Raw genomic sequence first — 24,560 nt, 5'->3', positions numbered from 1 at the left:
ATGTCAATACCATCTACGTTAATTTAAGACTGGTCGAAGCAGATCTTCCTGGAGACACGAGACCTAGCGTGAACATATTTTCAGATCGAGATAATTTCTACCTGTCTCTCTTTATATAGAACACTAGCAGTACATGCAATGGAGAGCCGTGGATGACAATAGTTACTAAGCCAGTTGTTTTTCGGTGATAGGCAAGGTGAATAGGGGTCTCGGCGGCGAAATTGGTAAGAGGTATTATTAATTGTTTGCATCAAATAGACCGAGGATATCAAACAAGCGTAATAGTCTCAACAGGGACCCCACGCTCCCTAAACGCTTCCGGAAAGAGTCTCGGGTCCGAGTTGATCACCTCGCCCGTCTCCTTATTATAAAATCTCTTACAATACAGAGGGTCAGCTTGGGACTTCTCCCATTCGGTGATCTCTTCCCAGCCCGTCGGCACCGGGACCTCCTGTAGCCGCTGGTGATCTCTGTATATGTCTCCGGTTTTCTCGTTGTAATACATGACTCGGACACGGTTGTCTTCGCCGGGTCCTATCTGTGCTGTCCAGGGTGGGGGGATCGAGCCGAAGAGGGCTTCGCCGTCCACTGGGGGAGGTTAGTCATCTTCACGAGTAGAAGGATGGGGTGTTGGGGATATAGCATATAGATGCCATGTAAGCTAGCTTGACGCGTGACGAGGGAGTTTTCTGTCCGCGTCCTGGGGAATAGGGGTACGGGAGATAACTCAAAGATTACTTACTGATGCCGTGTACTGCAGCCACCAGAGTTAGCAGGAGTTTTATAGAAAGGGGGGAAGAGAAAGGGAGTAACCTAGAAGTTTGTTTGAAATAAGGAACCCTCACCGTAGCAGTCTCCAACGACCTCATATTCACCACTCGCCGTCGGTCTCAGAAGCATAGGCACATTGCACCCAAGAACCACAAAGACCTCATCACCTAAACACCCCCCGTGTCAGCAGCCCATCTAATACCACCAAAACGACTGCCAATGCTTACCCTGCTGCAGCTCTCCATTTATCATACCCACATACCCATTCTGCGTACTGAAAAGATAACACCCATTAATCCGCCCCGTAGTCCATATCTTCCACCCATCCGACAGCGCCTTCTCCTCGTCCGCCTCGCTGCCCTCCGGCGCAGCTACCATCGCCGCCAGGCCGGCTAGGCTGGGATATCCAATACCATAGCATCGATCCTCGACTCTGCCCAGCGCCAGCGTCTCCAGCCACGCGTCGCGGTACGTCCCGCGGGACGGATACGGCGCCCCCTTTAAACGATCGAGGCCGATACGCCGGCACGTCGTGCGGAAATCTGCGAAATTCTCCGTGCTGATTTTCGCGCCGACGCACGACACGCTGGCGAAGTACAACGCTGATACCTCGAGACGCCCGGGATCGACGTATTTCGCGCGCGAGGCCGAGATCCCGCTGGCGCAGAACCCGACGTGGTGAGCCGTCGTGATGTGCAAGTAACGCGACCAATCCGGCAACCAGGTCGGCCACTCCGGCGTCGTCGTCGTCGTCGTTGCCATCGCAGTCGTAGCCGCGTCCCTCCGTCTCGCATACGGAAGCAGCGAAACGCGCTTTTCGTGCTTCACAAACGCCAAAAAGACGCCCCTAAACACCTCGAGCGGCGACTTCTTGTAGTCCGGGGTAATATACCTGGTGATTTCCGGCGGCGCCAGGCTCAGCAGCCCGTAGATCCTGTCGCGCGCGTTCAGACACAGGCGCATGTGGTGGTTCTTGAGCACGTCCGTGAACGGCATGGACGCGAGATGCTCGCACAGGAATTTGATCTGCTGCGTCTTGTACCAGAGCGCCTCGGGGACGCCGACGTCCTTGGCGTGGATGCAGATGACGGCCCGGCGGAAAAAGGCCCATGGGATCTCGCTGCGCCCGCATCTTAGGACCGAGTCGGCGTTGCCGAGATGGATCTCCTGCACGATCCAGAGACGTGCGAACCAGTCCCGCGAGCAGGTCTCGGAGATGGCGTCCCATGTGGCGGCGTCCCAGGGCAGCGCCTTCTTGCTCGAGAACCACTTGTCTTCCGTGCAGCCGGGTGCCGAGACCATCGTGCCGTCTTTGTTGTGCTCGATTTGCCGCCCGAGGTATGCCAGCTTGGAAAATGCAACATCGCTGTTTGGAGAGCCGGGGCCTAACCATGCCACGACCCTATGAGCGAGCGTATATATCAACCCCATACGCTTGACCTGCTCGCTGCGCTCGTCTAGGTCGTCCTGGTTGATACAAAGAGCATCGATCCACATGACCCGGCCCCTATCTTCGTACCGGAGGTGGCGTATCGCCTCCTGGAGGTTCGCCTGAATAGGCAGACGCTGCGTCCTCAACGCTTTCAACCCTCTCGCTTCCTCCTCGCCCCGGACTACTGCTTTCTCCTTAACCTTGGGAGAACCCCAAGTATACGACAGCGCCTCGAACTTGACGCTCGGTTTCCCGTCTCCGTGAAGTTCATACCTGTCTCGCGGGAAATCAGGATCCGGATGGTCCCAGGAAGAACACCACCCCTCGTAATTCCGAAAGATAATGCGGCCCTCCAAGGTCTCGCGGGCATTCCAGCTCTGAGGAAGAGTTCTCCGTAGGGAGGCCAGCGACATCCGCTTTGGTTTATCATCTTCGTTGGGCGGGATGAGAGGGGCGTGAGTGATTTTGATCTGGATAGGGTCGTCGAATTTCCCAGGGAGTATAGTGACCAAGCGAATGTCCTGCGACGCTGGGTCGAGCGGTATATACTCATACTTCATTCTTATACGACCCTCAGAGAGCTGTTTGTATTTAGTGGTGTAATAGAGTTATGTTGACTTGACAGTTATTAAGGAGGCTATGAGCCAAACTTACTCACTTATAAGTATAACTCAGCGTCGACACATTCTAAGACCATACGCCTCGTACATGCATAGAAAGCCGGATCTTTCATTGGCTCAACCATGATCCTAATGCTTGTGAAGACTCACATCAAACACATTCTCTAACCTCTAACGAATATTTTATATTGATACGTACTGACGTCTCTTCTGGCTCTTCTAATCGAAGCATGGTCATTAATTCCATATTATTGAGAGCTAAAACGTTAGATGGCTTGTTATTCTTGGATACCACAGCCCCAAGAATCTGATGCATAGATACCTGTTAATGAAATGCTAGTCAGTTAAGAGAATCAGTTTCTAGTTTCAGACTTAGAAAAGGTAGGCAAGGTAACCAACCAACCAATCTAAACTCATAACTGCTATTTGCTTCGATATATGTGCCAACAGTTACACCAATCCTAACACGAATCTACAGTCATACATTATAGATAATTACAGCATATTTCAAAGGTAACTGGCAATAGATAAAAACAAATAATTTATAATTATGCATATTTCATGTTCTCTACATATCAAGCGTAGGGGTCGGATATCCCATTCTTCACCATTATGAACACCGATTGTAGTTGTTTGTGCATTGTACTCGCCACCACCCTCGAATATGGACGTTGCCGCCTCGTATTCCTCGTAGATTAACTCTTAGCGGCGGGTGCTATAAACGATACCACCCAAGTAAATTGTGAAACCTCGATTCCGAGGTCTTCTAATGGAGAGTGCCTAATGCATGTGCCGCGCTGACTTCGATTCATCTTGCGGACAAAACCGCCTAGAATTCGAATCAGCTCCCAAGGAGAATATGGCCGCTGGTCGATAGTTTCGTATTATAATATGGCCCAGGGTGAGCTCACTTAAAGGGGCTCATGGAGCGGGTGTTGGAAAGGGTCGGTTAAGTCTGTCAACTCGCCTTGAAAGAGTTTGACACAGCTTTTGCTTCAACGAGGCTGTTTGCTCGTTTTCATCCGCGGCACATAGCATCCGTAAAACTCGGGGCCGCTGGAAATACTGTAATCCGCCGAATTGACGAGTCTGATATGGTTCGCCAGTGATATCGGAATGACTCGAAAACGACACTTAGCTTAGCCGACACGCCAACCATCGTGAAGGATTTCTCCCTACGATGAGCGGAAGAGATTGAGTTGTAATAAGCCCATAACAATCCTAGTGGCCCACTCCCAAAACCCAAAAGACGCCGATGCACCCAATAATATCCAGTGCGGAGGTGCCATCAACCAATTATCTGTCGTGCCCCTTCTTTACCCAAAACTCCCCTTTCTTTTGGCTTTGGACTATGACCCCTCTTCTTTCGGCCAAAAAGTCCAAAGACGCCACCACCCCCAGACGACTTATCCTCACTCATGACATTAGCATCGGCCGGTAACGTCGCATCCCTACGCGCTAGATCCGACCAGCTGCCTGTATCCTCTAACGTGACCGATATGCCGCCGCTGGGGGATTTGACTTGTAGATTTGAAGACTGGGAAACACTCTTGCTGTATGTGCGGTGATATGATGGAAGCGGCGCTGGGGGTCGAGGTGCGCTTTTGGCTGCGCCGCGGTTACTACTCGTCGTAACACTCTTATCTGACGGGGAGTTGTTTTGTACGGGGGAAGGTTGGTATAATTGCTGCGGAGCTTTACTATTGGTTGGAGCTGGTTTGGCCTCGTCGGTACTGATGGCTCGACCCTCTTCATTGGCTGGGCTCATAGCAGGACTATCATCTCCGGTTCCATCCGCCTGCTGTGCCGTAAGCCTGATACGTGGTTAGCGAATAGGGTAACTGGGTAGTAGAAGACACTCACTTCTTATAAGCTGCCACAGTGTAATCGAACGGCTGAAATTCCCGCTCGATTGTACGGTATAGTTCCTCTTCCCGGATCTCCTTCTCAGTGGCGTCATCCTTTAACCTCTCTCTGGGTTTTTGTCTCCGCGCCCTGGCCTCCAGTGGCGCCTCCTCTAATAACAATTCTTCGAGGTCGTAGGTAGCATCGAAGTTGGTCTTGTCTGCCGATGGGATAAATACAGGTTCCAGTTCTTTTCTTTCTAAAGCCTCAAAATCAATGCACTGAAAGAAGGACTCGGTTATGAAGCTTTGCCAGGTGTGACCAAGCCTCTTGTCGGGGTTCGGATTTAGAGCAGAACCGATGGCGTATAGGCATGGTAGTGAGACTGGAGGTTGAGTGACGGGGAATTTCGGGTTTGCGGCCAGGATGACATTCGTTAAGCTAGATTCTGAATTGCCCTCAAACGGTCGCTATAATCATAGTAAGCACACGGCTTGATCGTTAAGTTTCGAAAAGATGGGGGTTATTCGTACTTTGTTGTAAATACATTCGTAAAACAATACGCCTAGCGACCACCAATCCGCCCTTACGTCGTAGCCTTTACCTGCATATACTTCGGGGGCGAGATACGCAAGAGTTCCCGATTTGCTCGTGAGAACCTTTCCGGGTATAACGTCTGAGGCAACATTCTAGATAACAAATTGTTAGTGGTTGCGAACGGCGGAGTAAAGGTAAGGCAACTCACGAAATCAGTCAAGTGAACATGACCGTCGGCATCTAGTAGCACGTTGTCTGGCTTCACATCTCGATGTATTATGCCTTGCCCGTGTATGTATCTGAGCGCACATCCTAATTCCGCTATCCAGAAACGCACAGCATCTTCAGTGAAGGCCTTTCTCGATATGTGAAAACGCAGGTCGCCTCCGCTCATCAAGTCAACCACAAGGTACCTATTATTGTGTAAATCGAATTAGATGGGCTGTTTTTATGTTGAGGGTAGTAGCTGATGCGTACATATACTCGATATCTTGGAAACTATAGCGCAAGTTACAGATGAAAGGGTGGTTCACATGCTCGAGCATGCGTCGTTCTCGTATAATATTTCGGACGCTTTCAGATCGTACGACTATGGAGGCAAAATAATATCAACACCCGTTGACTCTCTCATCGTTTGGATATATGTAAGGATTAGGGTTTAAAAAAAGTCGACGCACCCTCATCTTTACGAATGTACTTCAGGGCAAACGATAGGTTGGTATCTTTTCTTTCGACTATTCGCACTTTACCAAAAGCACCGCGACCGACGACTCGTAATAATCGGAAATGGTTTAGGTTCACTGATAAGCAATGGAAGATGGCACTCGGTTAGCTATTATATCGACACGGCAAACAGTACTTCCGAGACAGCGGGTAGAACCTGTACCCCTTTTGGACATTGGAGGGGGGAAACATACCTTCGCCGTTGAGATCAACGGGCTTGCCTTGACTGTTGCCCATAGGGAAGCTTGAGGGGGGGGATCAACACCCGGCTTCCGCAATTTTACTCGTGTTCAGCTGCAGGGAGACGGTGAACAGATGGCGATTTAACGATTTAACGATTTAGCGATTTAGCGATTTAACAATGGATGATTGGAAAAGACCAAGAAAGATAAAGCATTTATTAAGCGCAAGGAGATAAAAATAACGATAGGGAGAATGAGATGTCAGGAGGTCAGAAAGATCCACTCTTTAGATCCCGACTAGGTTATGAATGTCTGAATGTATTCTCAGCCTGGCCAAACCGGGCAAGTTATTGTTATTATTAGCTGCTTTTAGGAGGGTATGTAAGTAATTGTAGAGAAACAACCAGTCTAACAGAAGAAGCAATAATAAGCAGCGCTAGGGCCCGGGAAAGTGGTTGACAATGAACAACAATAAAGGTTTCAATGTTATGTATGTAATAATTGTAATAGGTAGGGAGAGAAGAGGGAGAAGATTGAACTAAGAGCAAAGAAGACAAGCACTAAATTGGTTTGGTTCGAATCCAATCCAATAACCTTACTTGCTTCCTTGCATGTAGGTACCTACCTACTCCATGTATGTACTCCATGTATGTACTCCGTGTATGTATGTACCGTCGGCGATTGGCAATTGGTACGGCACCGGGCAGAACAGGACAGCGTCTCACAAGTGCATACCAGTACGGCACTGTGTCGTATCGCGACATAGACAATATACCGATAAGCCTAAGTCAAGTCTGGTATATTACCTAGTACCTACCTACCTAGGTAATACAAAATGGGCATGCAGCCCGCTACCTACATGTAGGTAGCGCAGGTAATTAGGGGATTAGGGGATTAGGGGACCGGACTTGCACCATAGTATTGTACCTGCAATCACTTAGGTTAGGTAGGTAGTCATTATTGCCTGTAACTCGCGTATGACATGAGAATGAGAAACCTGAGTTTTTATGGGGACATCTTAGACCTTACCTAGGTACCTACTTTAGACTTTGCCTCATGTAGACTTGCTGATAGGTAACATGGCAGGATCGACGCTGCTCAGCTGCGGGCGTTTCCATACATGGTATGCTTGCTGCCTCGTGCGTTCGAACGTGTGGCTTTCCTAACTCCACCTTCATCTTGAGGTCCAGGAGGCAGGGAGGTAGGGAGGCAGGGAGGCCACGCACTTGCCACGGAGATAGAGTACATACATGCATCTTGACCTAGCCTCAATAGGCAAGGTTCTAATGTCGAACAGTGTTTCAGTCTGGAGATATCCATAGGAAGGAAACCATAGGAGATATCCGCTCTTTGTGGCTTCCTGCGTGGCTAGTCTATCTTTTCCCCTGCTCCCCCCTATCCCATCTCTTATTTTCGCATCTGCGATTCTCACCATCAGACCATTTACCATGCATCCTAATGATGCATCCTAACGCACGTAACTTATTTGGACTTCACCCCGTAAGCCTCAGCAGATTACATACATACTCCAAGAAAATAGTATACCTATATTATTTTGGTCTAGTTACGGAATATCATGGTCAGAATTCCTTAAGCCTTAGCACTCAAATCCCGCCGCTGCGTATCTAACCTAACGTAGGTATATACTAACTACTCAGGATCCAAACAATTCCAAACAATTGCAAACAATTGCGCGCTCTACATCCATTACTACGTATACGATTATCGCGAGGCGGAATCCACCTGAAACAGTCTCAAAGCTACCAAGACATGGAACTATTCCAGAATGTCATCTCCAACCCCCGTATCCACGCACGTCACTGGAACCAACATGCAGAAACGGGCTAGCTCCGATCGGCCATGAATGATCAACGGCAAATTTGAACATCCAGACATCCTATCCGTGTCCTTGTCCTTGTCCTTGCTTTTGTCTATGTACATACACTATTACATACACTACTAACTGGGCAGTTGGGAAGCTTGGAAGTTGTCAATGTCAACCCGGCTTGTCAAGGTGATAAGTATCTAACCTATCAATTTTCGATTGCTCCTTGAGCACTGGATTAAGCAGCTGTCGAACGTTGTGCTCCGTGCTTGTGCTCGTGCTCATGCGCATGGATTGCACGGCTCCACGGCTCCTCGGCTTTAGTTGCCTCGTGGCCGGCAAGATATCAAAAATCAGCCGCCACGTGTAAGTCTTTCCGAATTGTTACTCTTTCGGTCATGCCGTACCATGGAGTCCAAAGTAAAGGTTGGCAACGCTATATATGCTATATATAGCAGGTGCTTTCCCGTACTCTCCCGATTCAGTATCAGAATGATACTCCGTCTGAGAGCCTTCATGACTGTCCCCCCGTGGACGACGCAAAGCCGAACCCAAATGTCCAAGTAGGATCGTGGGGAGTTGTTCTAGAAGGATGAAAGAAGACCAATGCGCCGTTCCATGGCTTCGCGCACGCGACTTCTGAAACCAATCCCGCGCGGGCACAGTCCATCTCGTGTTCTAGAAACAAAGGAACACCATTCCCATCGCGATGGACTTTGGGGTAGTCGGGCCCAAGCTTCTACCCTACATACAGGTAATTTAATCTTGTGACCAAAATAGGCAGTTAATAGGTCACTATCATCGTTACTACGCCGCACCCGACACTGTAAAGAGTAATCTTAGAAGAAAGAATAGAGGCTACTGCCATCCTTCGTGTGCTGTGTAGTGTAGCCCTGCTTCAGCCCCATCCTACAGCTGAAGCTCGCCTACAGTCGAACGTTGGTCATACAACTAAACCAACATCATAACGCGAGATTGCGTTCTCCAACAGCTGAAAACCATGCCATAAACTTCGGGCAATGTCGTCTTGGCCGTATGTATAGGTAGGTAGGTATCCAAAGATGCTCTATACATAACACGCGTACAGATAAAATATATACAAACATGAGATAGACAACATGACTACCATTCCGGCGCAGTACCACAACCCCCACCGCTCGGCAACACTTTCACAGGTTTCCGCATCGACAATTCTGCGTCACCCGTCGTTTCCGGCTTCTTCCCCCGGCGCCCCTTGAATCCGATCCGGCGGTCGAGCTCGCCGAACTGACCCAACCCTCCGTCTTCTTTCCGCACCATCCACTTTGTAGTTCCCAGCGCCGCATCTAGCTCCTCAACTGGGGGCAGCTTTAGATACACCATACCGTCGATGCGCTCCTCCACGGCGAACGTAGCGATAGACATGGAAGAGTCGTTGCGGCATGCTCCGGAGCCCAGGTCGAAGTTGCGCTTGTGGAATGGGCATGAGACCCATGGTGCTTTGGGGTCGTTGCATGGCTCTTTTTTAGTAGAGGTAGGATCGGATGAAGGGGATGAGGGCGGTGATGGCGGAGGTGATGGCGGGGAGATGTCCTGCCCGATGAGCCCGTCCGACAACGCAAAGGACCGCTTGTGCGGACACATTTGCTGCGTTGCGTAATACTTCCCCCTAACACGCCAAAGCGCAAGCTGGGTATCGCCGCGCTTGATATTCGCACTGATTCCGTTGGGCGTGGCATCGGCACCAGCAAAGTAGCTAGCCTCGATGACAGGCTGCCAGGCGGTAGATGACCAGCGGTCCTTTAGGCCGGCGAAGTCCTCGGCTGCTGCGTCCTTGGGCCAGTACACGGGACGTGTCTGCCCGCGGTCCTTCTCCGTCTCCACGGTCTCGACCGTGTCGTCCGTGTTGGCGAACTGCTTGAACTTGGAGGCGATGATCGGGTTCCGCACGGCTTCGGCCCATTCATCGAAAAAGGAATCCACTAGCTCTTGCATCTGGGCTTCAAGCGAAGCGCAAATACCCAGCTTGTCCTCCAGCACAACCTCCTTTAGGTAACGTAGGCCGCCTGGTAGATTCTCTAGCCATCGCGCCGTACGCTGTAGCTTATCTGCTGTGCGGATGTAGAACATCAGGTACCTGTCCAAGATCGGGATGACTTCTGACGGCGGGACATCCTTGGCGAGGAGTTCAGAGTGTTTGGGCTTCGCGCCGCCATTGCCCGCGACGAAGATGTTGAATCCTTTTTCTGTGGCAATGAGCCCGAAACTGTCGAGCCGTTAGTATGGTAACTTGCGATATTAGGTGAGATGCTTACTCCTTGTTCTGAGCCTCGGCGCACTCGCGCACGCAACCGCTGACGCCCCCTTTTATCTTATGCGGACTTCGTATACTCTTATACCGCTCCTCTATGCGCACCGCCATGCCCACACTATCTCCCATACCAAACCTACACCACGTCGTTCCAACGCAGCTCTTAACAGTACGTAACGATTTAGCATAGGCGTGTCCACTTTCCATACCACCCTCTATTAGTCTAGTCCATATGTCAAGCAGATCCTGCTTCTTAGCACCGAACATATCGATCCGCTGTCCACCGGTGATCTTGGTATATAAGTTGTACTTCTTCGCGACCTCTCCGATGATGATCAGCTTTTCCGGCGTGATCTCGCCAGCAGAAACACGAGGGACCACCGAGAATGTACCGTTTCGCTGGATGTTGCCCAAGAATCTGTCGTTGGTGTCTTGCAGACCGTGCGTAGTCTTGTCCATGACGTGCTTGTTCCATAACGACGCAAAGATGCTTGCTACGGCGGGCTTGCAGGCTTCGCAGCCGTCCGAGTTCTTGTCGTTTCCTGCCTCTCGCATCACATCGGGAAGAGTCTTTAGTTTCTTGACCATGACGATGTTATATAAATCGGCACGGGAGTAGTCGAAGTGCGCGCACAGGTAGTTTGTTACCTCGGCGCCCATGTCGGTCATAGTCTTGGTGAAAATACTCGTGACCAGGGGCACGCAACCACCGCAACCCGTACCGGCCTTGGTGCAAGCTTTAACATCCCCTATCGTCTTACACGTGCCGTCCTTGACGTTCTTGACTATATCCCCTTTCGTGACGTTGTGGCAAGAGCAGACTTGCGTGTCATCATCAAGGTCGTCGGCACCGTCATCGCCTTCTTTCTTCGCGCCGAGAATGAGCTCGGCTGGGGGAACAGCGAGTTCTTTCTGGTTCTTAACCATAGGCACTAATTTTATATAATCGCTGGTGTCTCCAATCATCATCCCGCCGAGCAGGTATTTTCCATCGGGGGTGAATAGGTATTTCTTATATACCTGGGCGAACGGATCTTTGTATATAAGAGCCTTGACCGGCGGCGGAGGAGGCCCGCTGACGGCTGTCTTGATGGCGCTCTGGTCGTCCGTCTTTTTCCTCGCTGCTTTGGCTGGTAAGGAACTGGGGCCATCTCTATCGGCGAAAAAGTCGCCGAAACTGGCGACGTCAACTCCGAGGAGCTTCAGCTTGGTGCTCAGGTCGGGTCTCTTAAAAGCTCTCGGTTGGTGAAGCTTGGCTTGTGTTAGGTTGAATGATAGCACGTCAGCCATCTCGACACCAGGGGCGATGAGACCGAACGTCTGGTTTTTCCAGCTCGCGCACTCTCCGATGGCGTAGATATCGGGAATGCTCGTACTCAAGTCGTCGTTGACGAGAATCCCACCACCCCGATCAGCGCATTTGATACCAGCGCTTCTTGCTAAGCTATCCCGCGGTCGTACACCGATGGCAAAGCAAATAGTAGAACAGTCCATCTGTTCGCCATCCTCGAATATAACACCTGTTACATTATTTTCCTCGTCTGTGTTTATCTTTCCCACCCTCTTGCTTAGCAATATATCAAGCCCCAAGGCTATAACTTTTTCAACGACCAAGTTACCAGCATCAGCATCCAGCTGTCGACTTAGAACCCATCGGTTCCTCTCGATTAGTTTTACCTTTTCGTAGCATTGCAGATCCATCATGGCATTCGCCGCTTCGAGGCCGAGCAAGCCACCGCCGACCACGGCTCCGACTGTCCCTTTACGAGACTCTCCGAAGGTGATGAGTTTTTCTAGGTCTTCGATGGTCCGGTAGACGAAGACCCCATTGGCGTCGTGGCCCGGAGTATGCCTTGGAAGAACGGCATCGGAACCGGTTGCTAGAACCAGGATATCGTATGAGACTACGTCACCGTTGGCGCAGGATACCGTCTTGTTTGTAGAACTGATGCTAGTGACCAAGGTGTTCAAGTGATAGCTTAATTTGTTGTCTGGAGCTTGCAACGCATACTGGATTTCTTATAAGCAACGTATCTAGACGAAGGGTTCGCCTTATAGCAGAGACTCACCCATTCCTTTGGGTTAAGATACAAGTTCTCGACTTTCCGGTGGCTAAAGAAGCTCGTGAGACCAACTCGATTGTATGCAAGGTGGGGTTCTTCGCCGATGACAATAACATCATATTCGCGAGTCCTAGCATCGAGCTTCAGGAGTTTTTCTCTATAGATTGGGCGGTTAGAAACTTGATACGATGCCGAGTTCTTAAGACAAGTAGTCGCTCACACGAAGGCGATGCCGACCATTCCCAGGCCGACAACAACCAGGGTTTTCCTCTTGTCGACGGCCATGTTGAAGTTGAAGCAGATAGGATGGATTCGTCGACCACTACGTCACAAACCCCAACTCTGCTTATGCTTGCATATGCCGTGTTACAATATGTAAAGGGGCGTCGGCGTCGCTAACACGATCAAGGATATTTAAGAATGGAAGATGAGGTATTACGGAACAGGATAGACTTTGGCAAAGCAGGCGGGTTGTCCAACGACAAAATAGACGACGGGATCACATCCCATGGTATGACAGACATATGTATACGCTGCTCAGCGAGATATGTGCATCTCCGAATGCTATCGCTGGTACCTAGGTAGGTAAGAAAAGCTGACTACAGCCAAGACGCCCAGGATTCCCATTGGATATTCCCAGTAGCTACTGCTATATCATACAGGAGCTTAACTGGTTAAACCTATAGCTACCTACCTAATGTATCCAGGATTTCAAGAACACGGCGCGCTATTCTCGTCCGGCCACTTACTACCTAGGTCCTAGACTCCTAGGCCCTAGACTCCTAGGTCCCTAGGTATGCTGCTCTGCTCCATCGTATGTCGATAGACAGACAGATACCTACCTGATAAAAAGGGGGACCTTTCGATAAGGCAGCACGCGATTGACCAATGAAAAGGGCCCCGATGGCCGCGGAGAAAGATAGCGGCGGCTTGATTCGTTGCTGTGGTTTTTTTGCTGGGTCTGTATTATCGCTGTTGTTGTTATTACTCAACGCTGGTCAACTTTGCCCGAGGAATTCTGCATCTCCGGCCATGTTCGTTTATTTATACATGTTTTGCCGTCTCGTCTTATACGAGTATTAGCTTAGAACAAAAGATGTTGGGCTTTTATTATTATTATTATGAGTATTATTATTCTTATTAGTATGATTATTATTATTATTATTATGTTATTATGTTATAGTATTATGCGTGGATCATCGATGTATCGGCTTATTTACGGACTACGTTCGGTATTTGGGTTTATTGTCTGATTTGTGAGGCTTTTTGTAAAGGTGAACGACTCGGAGATGTCCTTGACTGGAAATATGAGTATGAGTTTGGCTTTTAGGGGGATGCATTAAAAGGTAACCAGGTAGATATATGATATACGTCTTATTTCATATTCTTTTCTTTTTCGTCATCTCATCTCATCTCATCTCATTTCATCTCATCCCATCCCATCCCACCAACGCCCTCTCTTTCCACGATACACTCATCCACCTAATAAGCGCTCCCCTGCACCTGTCTCGCGCCCTCCGCACCGCGCAGCCAACCAACCCGGTCCTTAACGTACTGCTCCACGCGCGGCTTCAGCTTCGTCTCGTGCAGCGCGAAGTCGTCCACGGTGCCGAGGCGCAGGGCGCTGTGGCCCGGAAGCCCGGCGCTGACGCGGTACATGAGGGAGCCGCAGGTGCTGCAGAAGTAGTTGGTCGTGCTGTGGCGAGTTGTCAGTCTGGCCCGAATATCTACCTAGGTAGGTATCTATCCATGCAAGTAATCAGGCAGGCTGTCGGTATAAACACGCACGTGTGTCCAGAAGCAATAGTCCTATCCTGTCCGTACGTCTTCAGCTTCTCCCGCCCGCGCACGTGCTTCAAGTGCGTGTCCTCGACGATGAAGCCCGTCGTGAACATCGACGCCGTGATCTTCCGGCAGTCGGAGCAGTTGCACACGAACACGTCGACTAGACCCGGGCCGTGGGTTGGCTTGGTAGTGTTAGAGTGAGATGTATTATAGGTAAAACCATGTCGAGATGGGCAAGGTGGATGGGCTTGGGTAGACTTACAAAGGACAGCTGCACGGCGCCGCAGTAGCACGTCGCCGTAGCTTCGTCCTCGGTGGACCAGCCGTCGTTGTCACCCCCGGCCAAGGGGAAGTGAGACGGCTTGGGCTGGGAGTTGTCGTTGGTGGTGGTGGTGGTGGTAGAGGAAGCCATGGTCGTAAAAGATATCTCTCTCTTTTTCTCTCTGCCTCTGAGTAGTTCAGTTTATAATACTCTGGGTAAGTTTGGGTAGTGAGCGGTCCGCGACTTATAACAACAATAGCAACGAGCTCTATTTATCTATCTACACACCCGCATATAGCAAGGCAGCACCCTACATAGACCAGCACAATTCCATCCTGCTACGCCGTTCTTCGTCCTTCGTCCTTCGTCCTTCGTCCTTCGTCCTTCGTCCTTCGTCCTCCACCCTCCGCGTCTCTATTATTCAGCACAGTAATCGGGAATAAGACACCCCGATAAGTTATCACGACGCGGAGTTTATAGTCAACCAAGACGGAAGGAGATGGGATATAAGTTATTCCAAGCGTAAATAACTAAGGATGTTGGATTCAAAATTTAAAATTTCGGTGTTTAGTGATAGCTCCTAAGGATCTAAGGATTCCGTATAAGCATCTGGAAAGCCTAGAATCGCCTTTCTCTCCCGAGATCGCCTCGCGTCATGGAAGTGCTCGATAGCAGACTTGTAATTAATAATAAACCGGGAGAATCCAAGGCATTTACGCACCTGTAAGCACTATGTTAGATAACCAAACGGTTATTCTTTTTAGTTCAACTAGAAGACTCTTGTGTTGGTATGAGAGCCATATCAACATTAATACCCAACTGCTCAAGACTGGATTAATCCTTCAAGTCAGTCATGTAAACATCATACACATCAACTCTTCTTCACAAGTCAGAATAGAACTGTATTACAAGCCCTACTAAAAACTCAGGCCAAGAATAGCAAGTAATTAGTACAAGACGATCAATTATTGTTCTTGTTACTACTAATGAATAATTTTTCCTTTTCTCTCCAGACGCACACCAAAGAGGTATATCTAACAAGCCCCGCAGACAGTTCAATTGACCACGGTTGATCAATTTCTTATTAAGGTACTACTATATCCATTGAACGTCTGGGTAACGAAGGGGGGCGTGAGAATAGTATAGGGAAGCGGGAACCACAAAACCGTGACATGCCTTAGTCACCCATCCGTGCCGTGCCACCATTCCGTAGGTTGCCGCTTATGGATATGGGGTATATGACGGAGCGCTTACTCCTCCTCCAACGGAGCCTCCTCCTCGAATTCCTCTTCCTCCTCGTCGACGCCGGCATCCTGGTACTGCTGGTATTCGCTGACCAAGTCGTTCATGTTGGACTCGGCCTCGGTGAACTCCATCTCGTCCATACCCTCACCAGTGTACCAATGCAAGAAAGCCTTTCGTCGGAACATAGCAGTGAACTGCTCGCCGACACGCTTGAATAGCTCCTGGATAGCGGTCGAGTTACCGACGAAGGTAGAAGACATCTTGAGGCCACGAGGAGGAATCGAGCAGAGAGCGGTCTGGACGTTGTTGGGGATCCACTCAACGAAGTAGGACGAGTTCTTGTTCTGAACGTTGCGCATCTGGTCTTCGACTTCCTTCATCGAGACCTTGCCACGGCTAGAGAATTCAAGTTAGCAAACAAGTAACGTATAAATATTTACAAGGGATATCATCATACAAAATGGCTGAGCACGTCAGGTAGCGACCGTTACGGAAATCAGAAGCAGCCATCATGTTCTTGGGGTCGAACATCTGCTGAGTCAACTCGGGGACGGTGACGGCACGGAAAGAGTGAGCGCCACGGCTGGTCAGGGGGGCGAAGCCGACCATGAAGAAGTGGAGACGAGGGAAAGGAACCATGTTCACGGCAAGCTTGCGCAGGTCAGAGTTCAGCTGACCAGGGAAACGCAAGCAAGTAGTAACGCCGGACATGACAGCAGAGACCAAGTGGTTCAGGTCACCGTACGAGGGGTTGGACAGCTTCAGCGTGCGCATGCAGATGTCGTACAGAGCCTCGTTGTCGATACAGAAGGTCTCATCGGAGTTCTCGACCAGCTGGTGGACGGAGAGGGTGGCGTTGTAAGGCTCGACGACGGTGTCGGAAACCTTGGGTGAGGGCATGACGGAGAAGGTGGCCATCATGCGGTCGGGGAACTCCTCGCGGATCTTGGAGATCAACAGGGTACCCATACCGGCACCAGTACCACCACCGAGGGAGTGGGTGATCTGGAAACCCTGGAGGCAATCACAACCCTCAGCCTCACGACGGACGACATCGAGAACCTGGTCAACCAACTCGGCACCCTCGGTGTAATGACCCTTGGCCCAGTTGTTTCCGGCACCGGATTGACCGAAGACGAAGTTGTCGGGTCGGAAGAGCTGACCGAAGGGACCAGCACGGACGGCGTCCATGGTACCGGGCTCGAGATCGACGAGGACGGCACGAGGAACATACTTGTTGCCGGAAGCCTGCACGCATGGAGACAATTAGCAATTATCTCCATTTATTTATTCCTATTCTTATAAATTCCTACCTCGTTGAAGTAGACGCTCATGCGCTCGAGCTGGAGCTCGGAAGTACCGTTGTAACTGTTGATTGATGATTAGTTGATATTCTTGATTCTCGGTAATAGGAATAGATAACTCGAATACATACACGCCATTGCTGTCGAGACCGTGCTCGCTGGAGATGGTTTGCCAGAAAGCAGCACCAATTTGGTTACCCTATCATCTTCATGTAAGCCCCGCTGTATTTTATATCCATGGGTTCTTCCATCATCGCTGTTACTTACACATTGGCCGGTCTGAAGATGAACCTATTGAAGAAACACGGTTAGCTTTGAATTTTCCGACACGTTGCTGTACAATTTGATGTAGTTGCAATATGAAATGTAGATGCGGTAGTGTTGTGTGTATGAGGGGCAGAACTAAGGGGGGGGTTTGGAGGTTTTTTTTTTCGGACGCGTTCAGGGGTTTCTCTCTACTGAGAACTGGGCTTCGGTTAGGGGTAAACAAGAATTTGATATGACTTACAATCTCACGCATTTTGACGGTGGTTGATTATGATAGTAACGAACACGGCTGAGGGAAACTGGCAAGCAAGGAAGAGGTAAGAAAAGGATGCGTTCCTGAGAATGGTAGTCGTAGAAGTTTAAGGGAGGAAAACTAAGAGGAGCGGTGTGTGGTTTGAGGGAGAGAGAGTTGTGTTGTGCCTTGCGGTTTTGAGTGGAAGAAAGTTGAGGGCAGCTTTTTTTGCTTGTAGATTTCCAAAACGGAAAGGGTCGCTCCAATTGTTCCAATCGCTCCAATCGCTCCAATAACCTAACAAGGGGGTGCCCCTCTTTTCCTCAATGCTGCCCACTCTGCTAGGTTACTGCTTTCCCACTGCGCTTGCTGCATTTGCTTTAAGGGGATAATAACGCACGGACCACATCCCGGTATGGAGGCGGAGAAAGTACAAGGTACATACGCGCTAGTCTAATTACTTGTAATTTACCATGTATTGTGTACCGTAGCTGCGGGCGCTTGGCAACCATCTTTCTAGACCCGCCATCTCCTTATCATCAATAACAACAACAACAACACTAACACTGATACTAACACTACTTCAACTAACGCGGTGGCATCAATATGGGGGCATACGGCATACGTGATACAGTCACTTGGGTACCTAAGGTAGTTATCCTGCTGCCTAAGATTTTTTAAGTAACATTAGCTCAAATTAGGTATATTTATACGTGTGGCGAATTATTCAACTAGATGTGAGCATCTCAGAAGCAACGATAATGAACCAATTGTCTATTCTGTTGCCTAGATTCTCCTCGATTATAAATTAGTATCTAATGAACACGTACATGAGATAGGTAGGTATGTAGCTATGCAATCAATTTTCAACTTCAGCATCCTTGCCACGATATCTGGCGGTGTAGGCACCTATATAGGACGTGGTTGTCCCTACGATGAGTGGGTTTAAACCCCATAGTGACAATACGATCCTATCATATCATACCAAAAACACTCTGGAGTGATACATAAGCGGGACATATCTCGAATATCAAAGATGGGAGGACCGCAGCGGAATTCCTAACAAGGTCGACCAAATCGATCGCCCGGTATTTCCTATTTTTCTACTTGTTTTTGTCCAGCCAGCCTGCCATAACCCAAGCCGACCTTGTCTACCTGTACAATGAATGCACTCCTGATGCCGTATGCCTGTGCCAGACCGTAGTGCCATGCCAATGCCATAACCTTTTAAAAACTACGGAAAAAAGAAACAAAAAAGAACTAATCAATTCGTTTTTCTTTCATCCATGCTGAAATCAAATACAAAGTGATTCGTCACACCGAGCTGTTTTCTGGCACCGTGGACATCGCAAGGTCGAGACGTTCAAAAATTCATGGCATGTCTTAGACAAACGAGAACGCATATATCATTGGAGGTTATCCCGGTTTCGGTACCACCCCCTTTTTCATCTGCCTGGGGAAAGGCTATGCGTAATGCGAGGCGGAGGCAACTTGTCAAATCCCGTCGAAATTGTTCGCTGCGTTATTGGGATTAGGCCTCTACCTACAGTCCCTATCTACGTATGGAATTAAGATCCCTTGAAAGATCCATCTCGTGCACTGCGGCTGATCGAACCGCCGAATTGTGCGAGCATGGTCCAGGTATGCAGCTGTCGTTATTCGTCATAATACTCCGTGAGTCTATAGGTGTAATATATCGTCATTCGCAGACGTACCAACGCCAATGCATTCGGAGTCGTGGTGGAAAACATCGGCCAATATTAATAATCCTTCGAGGAATCCGCATTAAGGTGTATATCCAGGTTCAGACCTAGGGAACATGAATAAAGTAGGAAAACCTAAGCACAGGTACTCAGGTCGGGTTGATAACCGACATCAGGCCAACAGACATCTCGTTTGGCGTTTCCTCGATGTAATTAAGCGGAAATGCAAGGTCTCCTTTGTATGTAATCTTGCAATAAAAGAAAAACTGATAACCGACCATACGCTATGCAAATCAGACATGCGTCTTCACATATACACAGTTCCCCATTGTAATTAGACCACGAGGGCTCGAGAATGGGGAGGATCGGGGAGTTTGTCGAATGAGCGAACTCTTAGTACGGGCTTTTTAGCTAACCGTCATCATCTGCATGCGCTGGTTTAGTCCATTAGACGGAGACGCCCCAACTGAGCCGCTGCTAAGAATCGAGCTGCTGCTTTGGCTATGGGGTATCCGCCTCGAAGGACTAGACGTCGGGTCGTCAAAAACTCGCGTAAATGCAGGGCTTCCGTCTGGCCTTGTGTGCTTCGGAGTTCGTACAGGGCTCTGAGTAAGGTGATCTGCTTTGCGAACGATATCGGATAAACCATCTCTCAAATCGCTCGCACGCCTGACCAGCTCTTTGAGACTGTTCGTATCAAAGTTCAGTTTTCCAGATGACTCGCGGCCCAGGTTCGTCCTTGAATGTCGAGGCTGCATAGATTCCATAACAGATCTAGCAACACTGGTCGATCCGAATTCGGGGCTGACGACTTGGTTCTCGGGGGTCTTCGGTCGATCAGGGACCGGCTCATCTGCGTGATCCCAAGTGCCGAAGATATCATCCTCTGGTGAGAAGACAGATCGACGGCGGCCAGCAGGACGATCGCGAACGACCGCATTCCGTTGGCTCTCTGTTACCCTAGCAGGTCCGTTTGAATCATGCATAGCCCCTTCAAAGTCCTGGTCGACGAATCGCGTAGGCGTGCTAGAAGAATCGGGTTTAAAATCGGCAACCTCTGCTGGATCTTCGTCGGGCGACGCTAGGGCAATGATGCCCTCAGCCTCTCGCCAAAGCTTTACAGACGATCCACCAAGCATGTCCATGTCACGACCAAGTCGACACAATCGCTTTAGATCGTTAACTAGAAGCGAAAGCTCCCTGATCTGTCCAGAGTGAGCCTTGATTGTAGGCTGTGTAGCCTGGATCGACGCAGGCACAACCATTGAGACCTTCGACTCTTCGTTTTTCCCGACAAGTAATCCATCGATATCTTCTTCCTCAAATTCAAAGTCATCATCCCAGTCTTCGCTCGCGTTCTTCTGGCCTAGCCCCCAGGTTCCAAACTTAGGAGTCGAGGTCGCGGTCTCAAACAATTCCGGAACGAGGGGAACACTTTGACTTCTCACATGAGCGGGAGTAGGACCCCTACGGCTCGCAGTACGCCCGCCTCTAATATCGATTTCCTGCTTACCATGAACGGTTTTTGGTCTCATGTGATTACCAATACCGTCGTGCTTCTCATGGGCCACAGGCTCAGCCCAGTCAAAAACGGTGCTCCTAGGTCGTTCGCTCGTGGAATCGATCCGTGCCTTGGGCCTCGCATTGCCGTTGATATTGGACAATGCAGTTCGAGCATTTGGGCCACCTTTTCTAGAATTCATGGAACTGGGAGGAGATAGGTGGTTATATATTCCATTATCCTCCTCCTTGTTCCAGTCCAGGTCGTCATCGTCGTCTAGCGAAAATCGAGAAAGATCTCTGCGTGTAGTGAAATTGGGAGAAGCTGGCATAGAGTCAAAACCATCCCGGCTTTCAATATCCGCTGCAAGAAATCGTGATTCGGCTGCACTATATACTCCCCGAACAGGCGTAGAAATGCTCTCATCCTCCTCCATAATCTTATTCCCGCCATTAAAAGACGGACCTAGAATATCTTGGATCGACAATCGTTTCGGTTTGCTGTTATGGCTAGTAGTACTTGGGGGCGACTCGTCAAACATTAACTCTAATGGGCTATCGACGCCTCTTTGGCATCCTGATGCTGCCGTCCGTATCGAGTCAAATGGCGTATCCGTCTTAAAATCTGTGTCGTCATCATCACCAGATGTAAAGCCGCGATGGTATTCAGAGCTACCAGTTGTAGAGGCCCGTTCCAATGTCCGAGCCTGTGATGTATTAGAAACAGTTCTTGGGGTTATCGCTGTATTGGTTGCTGATTCGCTAAATTGGGACTGCAGGTCTGGTGACAATGAGCCGAATTTATTCAAATCAATATGGAAACTCGAAAGCCTTGTTATGGGCGGCAGAGGAGACGAAATATTTCGCTTGCGGATTGCTGGCTGAAGTGCAACAGGTAACTCTGTGCCGGAGTGATCCAGGTCTTCGGCATCCTTCGAAAGCTCTCCATGACCAGCCATATCGGAGAAAGCTGAGGAGTCCGTGCCTGTTGCGGCTGGGGCAGACACGTGCCGTTTAGTTTCACCCACAGTCTCCCCACGCTTACGTCGTCGTATACTCCCAGTCTTCGGTATCCAGTTCGAAGTTGGACTGAAGTGCATCGAAATAGAGCGTCGAGGTTGTTTAGCGGGCGTGCCTTCGGGGGACTCTGAGGACTTGGTCGAGGACTGCGGACTGCTGTCGGTGTTAGACTGGTTCTCTGATGCAGGAAGGTCACCGGTTGGAACCTCCAAAGTGGATGAACCTATGGCGAGAGACTCTGGCGCCACTAAGTAGACTCGTCGACGAGTTTGTTGATCTACACAGATTCGCTTTATACCGGGTGCACCAGCGCCGTCGTTACCTCTCAGCGGCGATAATTTAGCCGGGCTTCGAAATATTCGAGAATGCCAAAACGACTTCCACCTCGATGGCCTATTGTTGGCACCGAAATTAGGCTCAACTGGACTGGTCAGCGTCTGGGCCCTAGGACGACTACACTGGTCAAGGGTTATATCTGGTAACGGCTGTAAGGTTTCGCTGTTGATCTGTTGATGTAATGTAGCGGATCGCTGGTGACTCGTAGCCGGTCTGCGCAGCGTCATCTGTGTTTTTGACCCTCGCCGCACTAAAGGACCCGTATTTCCACCGTTGACAGCCGATGCACGCTTGACCAGTTTATTCCGAGGTGGTTGAGGAGGTGGATGTCCCACAGGCGACAGAATCGGCGCCGCAGAGCCGTGGGAAAAGGTTATAGATGGCGAGTCGGGGCCGACGCTCGACCTAAAGCTTCCGTGCTGGGAGAGCGGTCGTATAGATAATCTTCGTATCCAAGAACCGTTCGAGGACAGGGAATCTCGTGAATCTTCGACGATAGGCGTCGCAGGTGCAAATTCGCCTTGTCTAGTAGATGAGTGTCTCGCGAAGGAAGACTTGGAATGTATTATTTGGGTGTGTGAAGAATGTCGAGGATTTCGCGATCGGTTCGTCGTACTCAATAATGAGGATTGTTGGCTCGAGTCTTGCATAAAGTCATTATTAAAGGTAGCAGGGATGGCGGAGCTCGTTGTCCCAGGTCGAGATGAAAACACGCTTAGGAAGTCTCTGTCGGTTATCATTGACCTTCTCTTGCTCGTGTTTGGGCGCTGAGGCTGCTCATCTGTCAGTTCACCAAGTGCCAGACCCGTTGCCGCGGTGGCAACCGCAGTACCGGCTCCAATGAGCTAATTCACGTCAGTAACGGTCCCAATTATAAGCCTGACAAGAGGTAGGAAACCAGCAAACCAGCAAACCAGAGGGGCGCCGGGGCAACGCTAAGGAGAGTCGAGGGACGACAAATCGAGTAGTCTCGCATAGCAACGAGTGACTCAGGAGATATCTGCAATACACTGGTCCTTTACAAGGGGTTGAATGTAGTTGGTGAATTACATGGGCAAACAGGTTAGACTTACACTCGGAACGGTCTGCATCTTGAAATACAGGCGTTAGGAGAACAGAGGAGAGCTGCCTTCTGTCGAGAGGCGGAGGGAAGAAAAGTCGACTCTCAGTGACGCTCTCGTGACCATTGTTCATCGAGACATGGATATTTGGTGTTCAAGAGACCCGGGGATACAAAAAATTCTAGTTTTTTATAAAACTTCTGTATCGAATGCGTATACACTGAAAATAGCAGGTCGGCGGTCGAAGGTCTGGTGGCCTGGCGCGACGATTTGGCAGTTGTGCGTATGGGATGGGCCAATATTTACTTTGGGTGCCCCTACGGATGGCCCAGTGAAGAGCGATTGGACAAATTGGTCGACTCCAAATTATATAGTTCTGATAGTTCTGATATAAGGTAAAGACTGCAGCCTCTCCCCTCAAAATAAAAGTAAATGCGTTGAAAATAATAAAATTAAGGCAGTTAAGATGCTGCTACTGTTGCTGCTGCTGCTGCTGCTGCTGCTGGTTTGGAATTAGTCGTAGTCGTAGTCGTCGTTATTGCTACAACTCCTAATAGCATATCTCTCTCCCTATGCAAAACAGAAGAAGGAAGAAACCTCTCCTCCAACTACAACAAGAAGAAGAACAATAATAAGAGAGCATAGAAAACCTCTCAATCCCGGCAGGAGGGTAAGCTGCAGCAACAGAAACATACAAGGTATTGTATAGCAAGGTACTGTAGTAATTATTATGGGACTAAGCCTGAATCTTGCTTGGAACGAGAAAAAGAAGACATTGGTGAGCGAGGATTGGGTTCTTTTGATTACCGAAAAAAATAAAGTCCCTGGGATGTTTACGGAGCTGGATACTACAAGCGGCCCCGGCTGGCAGCTGCAAGTATGTAAGAGGTATGTACTTGAAGTACATTTGCCTACTGCAAGTACACTCGACGATCTGAGATTAAAGCCACGGATTCCCCAGTAAAATGAGAAAGTCTAAAAGTAGGTACATATGCTGACCCTGTCATGTACCTTAAATAAGGTATCCCCAGATACCCATCTTCGAGTACCCTTCCATGTATATTACCTAATTAGGTTATCAGTATACTCGGGGCGTGTAACGGCCATGGAAGCCAGGCTTTCTCCAGGCCATACTACATGTTATGTATGTATGTAAATGCGGGTGCTATTTTTCGAAAGAGCGCGCATCATGTACCGATGTACCGGTTACACGACACGCTATGTACATACCTAAGGTATAGTTCGTACAGTGCATACCGTGCGAAGCAGTGTCATAATCGTCTGAGACTCCTAACAGAACCAGCAAAACAGACGGCGAGGCCGTGTGCCAAGGGCAAGGCCTGTAAGTGTCTGTCCTGCAATATGCAATGCGGGTTTCCTAGCACGCACAGTACGATACATGGCCCGGCCAACAGTGCATAACGAATTGTTTGGGATATTCGAAGCTAGAAGCATAAGAACAAGGCTCTGTTTAAGATGTTTAATGCTATGGATCCAACAAACGCGAAAGACTTACATAAGGAGATTCAACGTTAACAATACGATTTGTTAATAATA

The 24,560-nt window shown here is 49.4% G+C and overlaps 6 protein-coding genes across 6 annotated transcripts; all 6 read right to left on the bottom strand.

The window, feature by feature from the left end:
- Positions 1-61: 61 nt before the first annotated feature.
- Positions 62-2,868, bottom strand: F4813DRAFT_94619 (HET-domain-containing protein). The gene is made up of 4 exons (XM_049249070.1): positions 999-2,868; positions 846-938; positions 743-754; positions 62-588 (listed from the first exon to the last, which is right to left on the bottom strand). The coding sequence occupies exons 1-4, from the start codon at positions 2,761-2,763 to the stop codon at positions 269-271; spliced, it is 2,190 nt and encodes a 729-aa protein (XP_049103939.1). The 5' UTR covers positions 2,764-2,868; the 3' UTR covers positions 62-268.
- A 1,243-nt stretch (positions 2,869-4,111) lies between these two features.
- Positions 4,112-6,165, bottom strand: F4813DRAFT_384688 (kinase-like protein; the record flags this gene model as incomplete). The annotated part of the gene is made up of 7 exons (XM_049246129.1): positions 4,112-4,637; positions 4,687-5,138; positions 5,202-5,357; positions 5,414-5,618; positions 5,683-5,794; positions 5,883-6,005; positions 6,123-6,165. The coding sequence occupies 7 exons, from the start codon at positions 6,163-6,165 to the stop codon at positions 4,112-4,114; spliced, it is 1,617 nt and encodes a 538-aa protein (XP_049103938.1).
- Positions 6,166-9,057: 2,892 nt separating this feature from the next.
- On the bottom strand, positions 9,058-12,573 carry F4813DRAFT_384687 (nitrite reductase; the record flags this gene model as incomplete). The annotated part of the gene is made up of 4 exons (XM_049246128.1): positions 9,058-10,180; positions 10,230-12,235; positions 12,295-12,445; positions 12,509-12,573. 4 exons carry the CDS (start codon positions 12,571-12,573, stop codon positions 9,058-9,060), a joined length of 3,345 nt encoding a protein of 1,114 aa, XP_049103937.1.
- A 1,197-nt stretch (positions 12,574-13,770) lies between these two features.
- F4813DRAFT_378409 (Mss4-like protein) lies at positions 13,771-14,485 on the bottom strand (the record flags this gene model as incomplete). Its single annotated transcript, XM_049245331.1, has 3 exons — positions 13,771-13,984; positions 14,077-14,255; positions 14,336-14,485. 3 exons carry the CDS (start codon positions 14,483-14,485, stop codon positions 13,771-13,773), a joined length of 543 nt encoding a protein of 180 aa, XP_049103936.1.
- Positions 14,486-15,213: 728 nt separating this feature from the next.
- Positions 15,214-17,652, bottom strand: F4813DRAFT_343033 (beta-tubulin). The gene is made up of 6 exons (XM_049241487.1): positions 17,393-17,652; positions 17,152-17,175; positions 17,016-17,083; positions 16,894-16,948; positions 16,038-16,828; positions 15,214-15,976 (listed from the first exon to the last, which is right to left on the bottom strand). Exons 1-6 carry the CDS (start codon positions 17,402-17,404, stop codon positions 15,586-15,588), a joined length of 1,341 nt encoding a protein of 446 aa, XP_049103935.1. The 5' UTR covers positions 17,405-17,652; the 3' UTR covers positions 15,214-15,585.
- Positions 17,653-19,345: 1,693 nt separating this feature from the next.
- F4813DRAFT_94477 (uncharacterized protein) lies at positions 19,346-23,303 on the bottom strand. The gene is made up of 2 exons (XM_049249069.1): positions 23,016-23,303; positions 19,346-22,787 (listed from the first exon to the last, which is right to left on the bottom strand). The coding sequence occupies exons 1-2, from the start codon at positions 23,031-23,033 to the stop codon at positions 19,494-19,496; spliced, it is 3,312 nt and encodes a 1,103-aa protein (XP_049103934.1). The 5' UTR covers positions 23,034-23,303; the 3' UTR covers positions 19,346-19,493.
- Between the last annotated feature and the right edge of the window lie 1,257 nt (positions 23,304-24,560).

The sequence above is a fragment of the Daldinia decipiens genome (assembly GCF_022478715.1).
Source record: "Daldinia decipiens strain CBS 113046 unplaced genomic scaffold F4813scaffold_2, whole genome shotgun sequence".
NCBI classification, from domain to species: Eukaryota; Fungi; Ascomycota; class Sordariomycetes; order Xylariales; family Hypoxylaceae; genus Daldinia; species Daldinia decipiens.
Note: the sequence above shows the minus strand (reverse complement) of the source record. Positions and strands in the feature narration are given on the sequence as shown.

Coding starts and splice junctions, on each gene's coding strand:
- F4813DRAFT_94619 (XM_049249070.1), bottom strand. CDS start 2,763: ATGAAGTATGAGTATATACCGCTCGACCCAGCGTCGCAGGACATTCGC. Junction 939..998: donor AAATGGAGAGCTGCAGCAGG/GTAAGCATTGGC, acceptor GGGGGTGTTTAG/GTGATGAGGTCTTTGTGGTT.
- F4813DRAFT_343033 (XM_049241487.1), bottom strand. Junction 16,829..16,893: donor TGAGCGTCTACTTCAACGAG/GTAGGAATTTAT, acceptor CCATGCGTGCAG/GCTTCCGGCAACAAGTATGT. Junction 15,977..16,037: donor CTGACGTGCTCAGCCATTTT/GTATGATGATAT, acceptor TGAATTCTCTAG/CCGTGGCAAGGTCTCGATGA.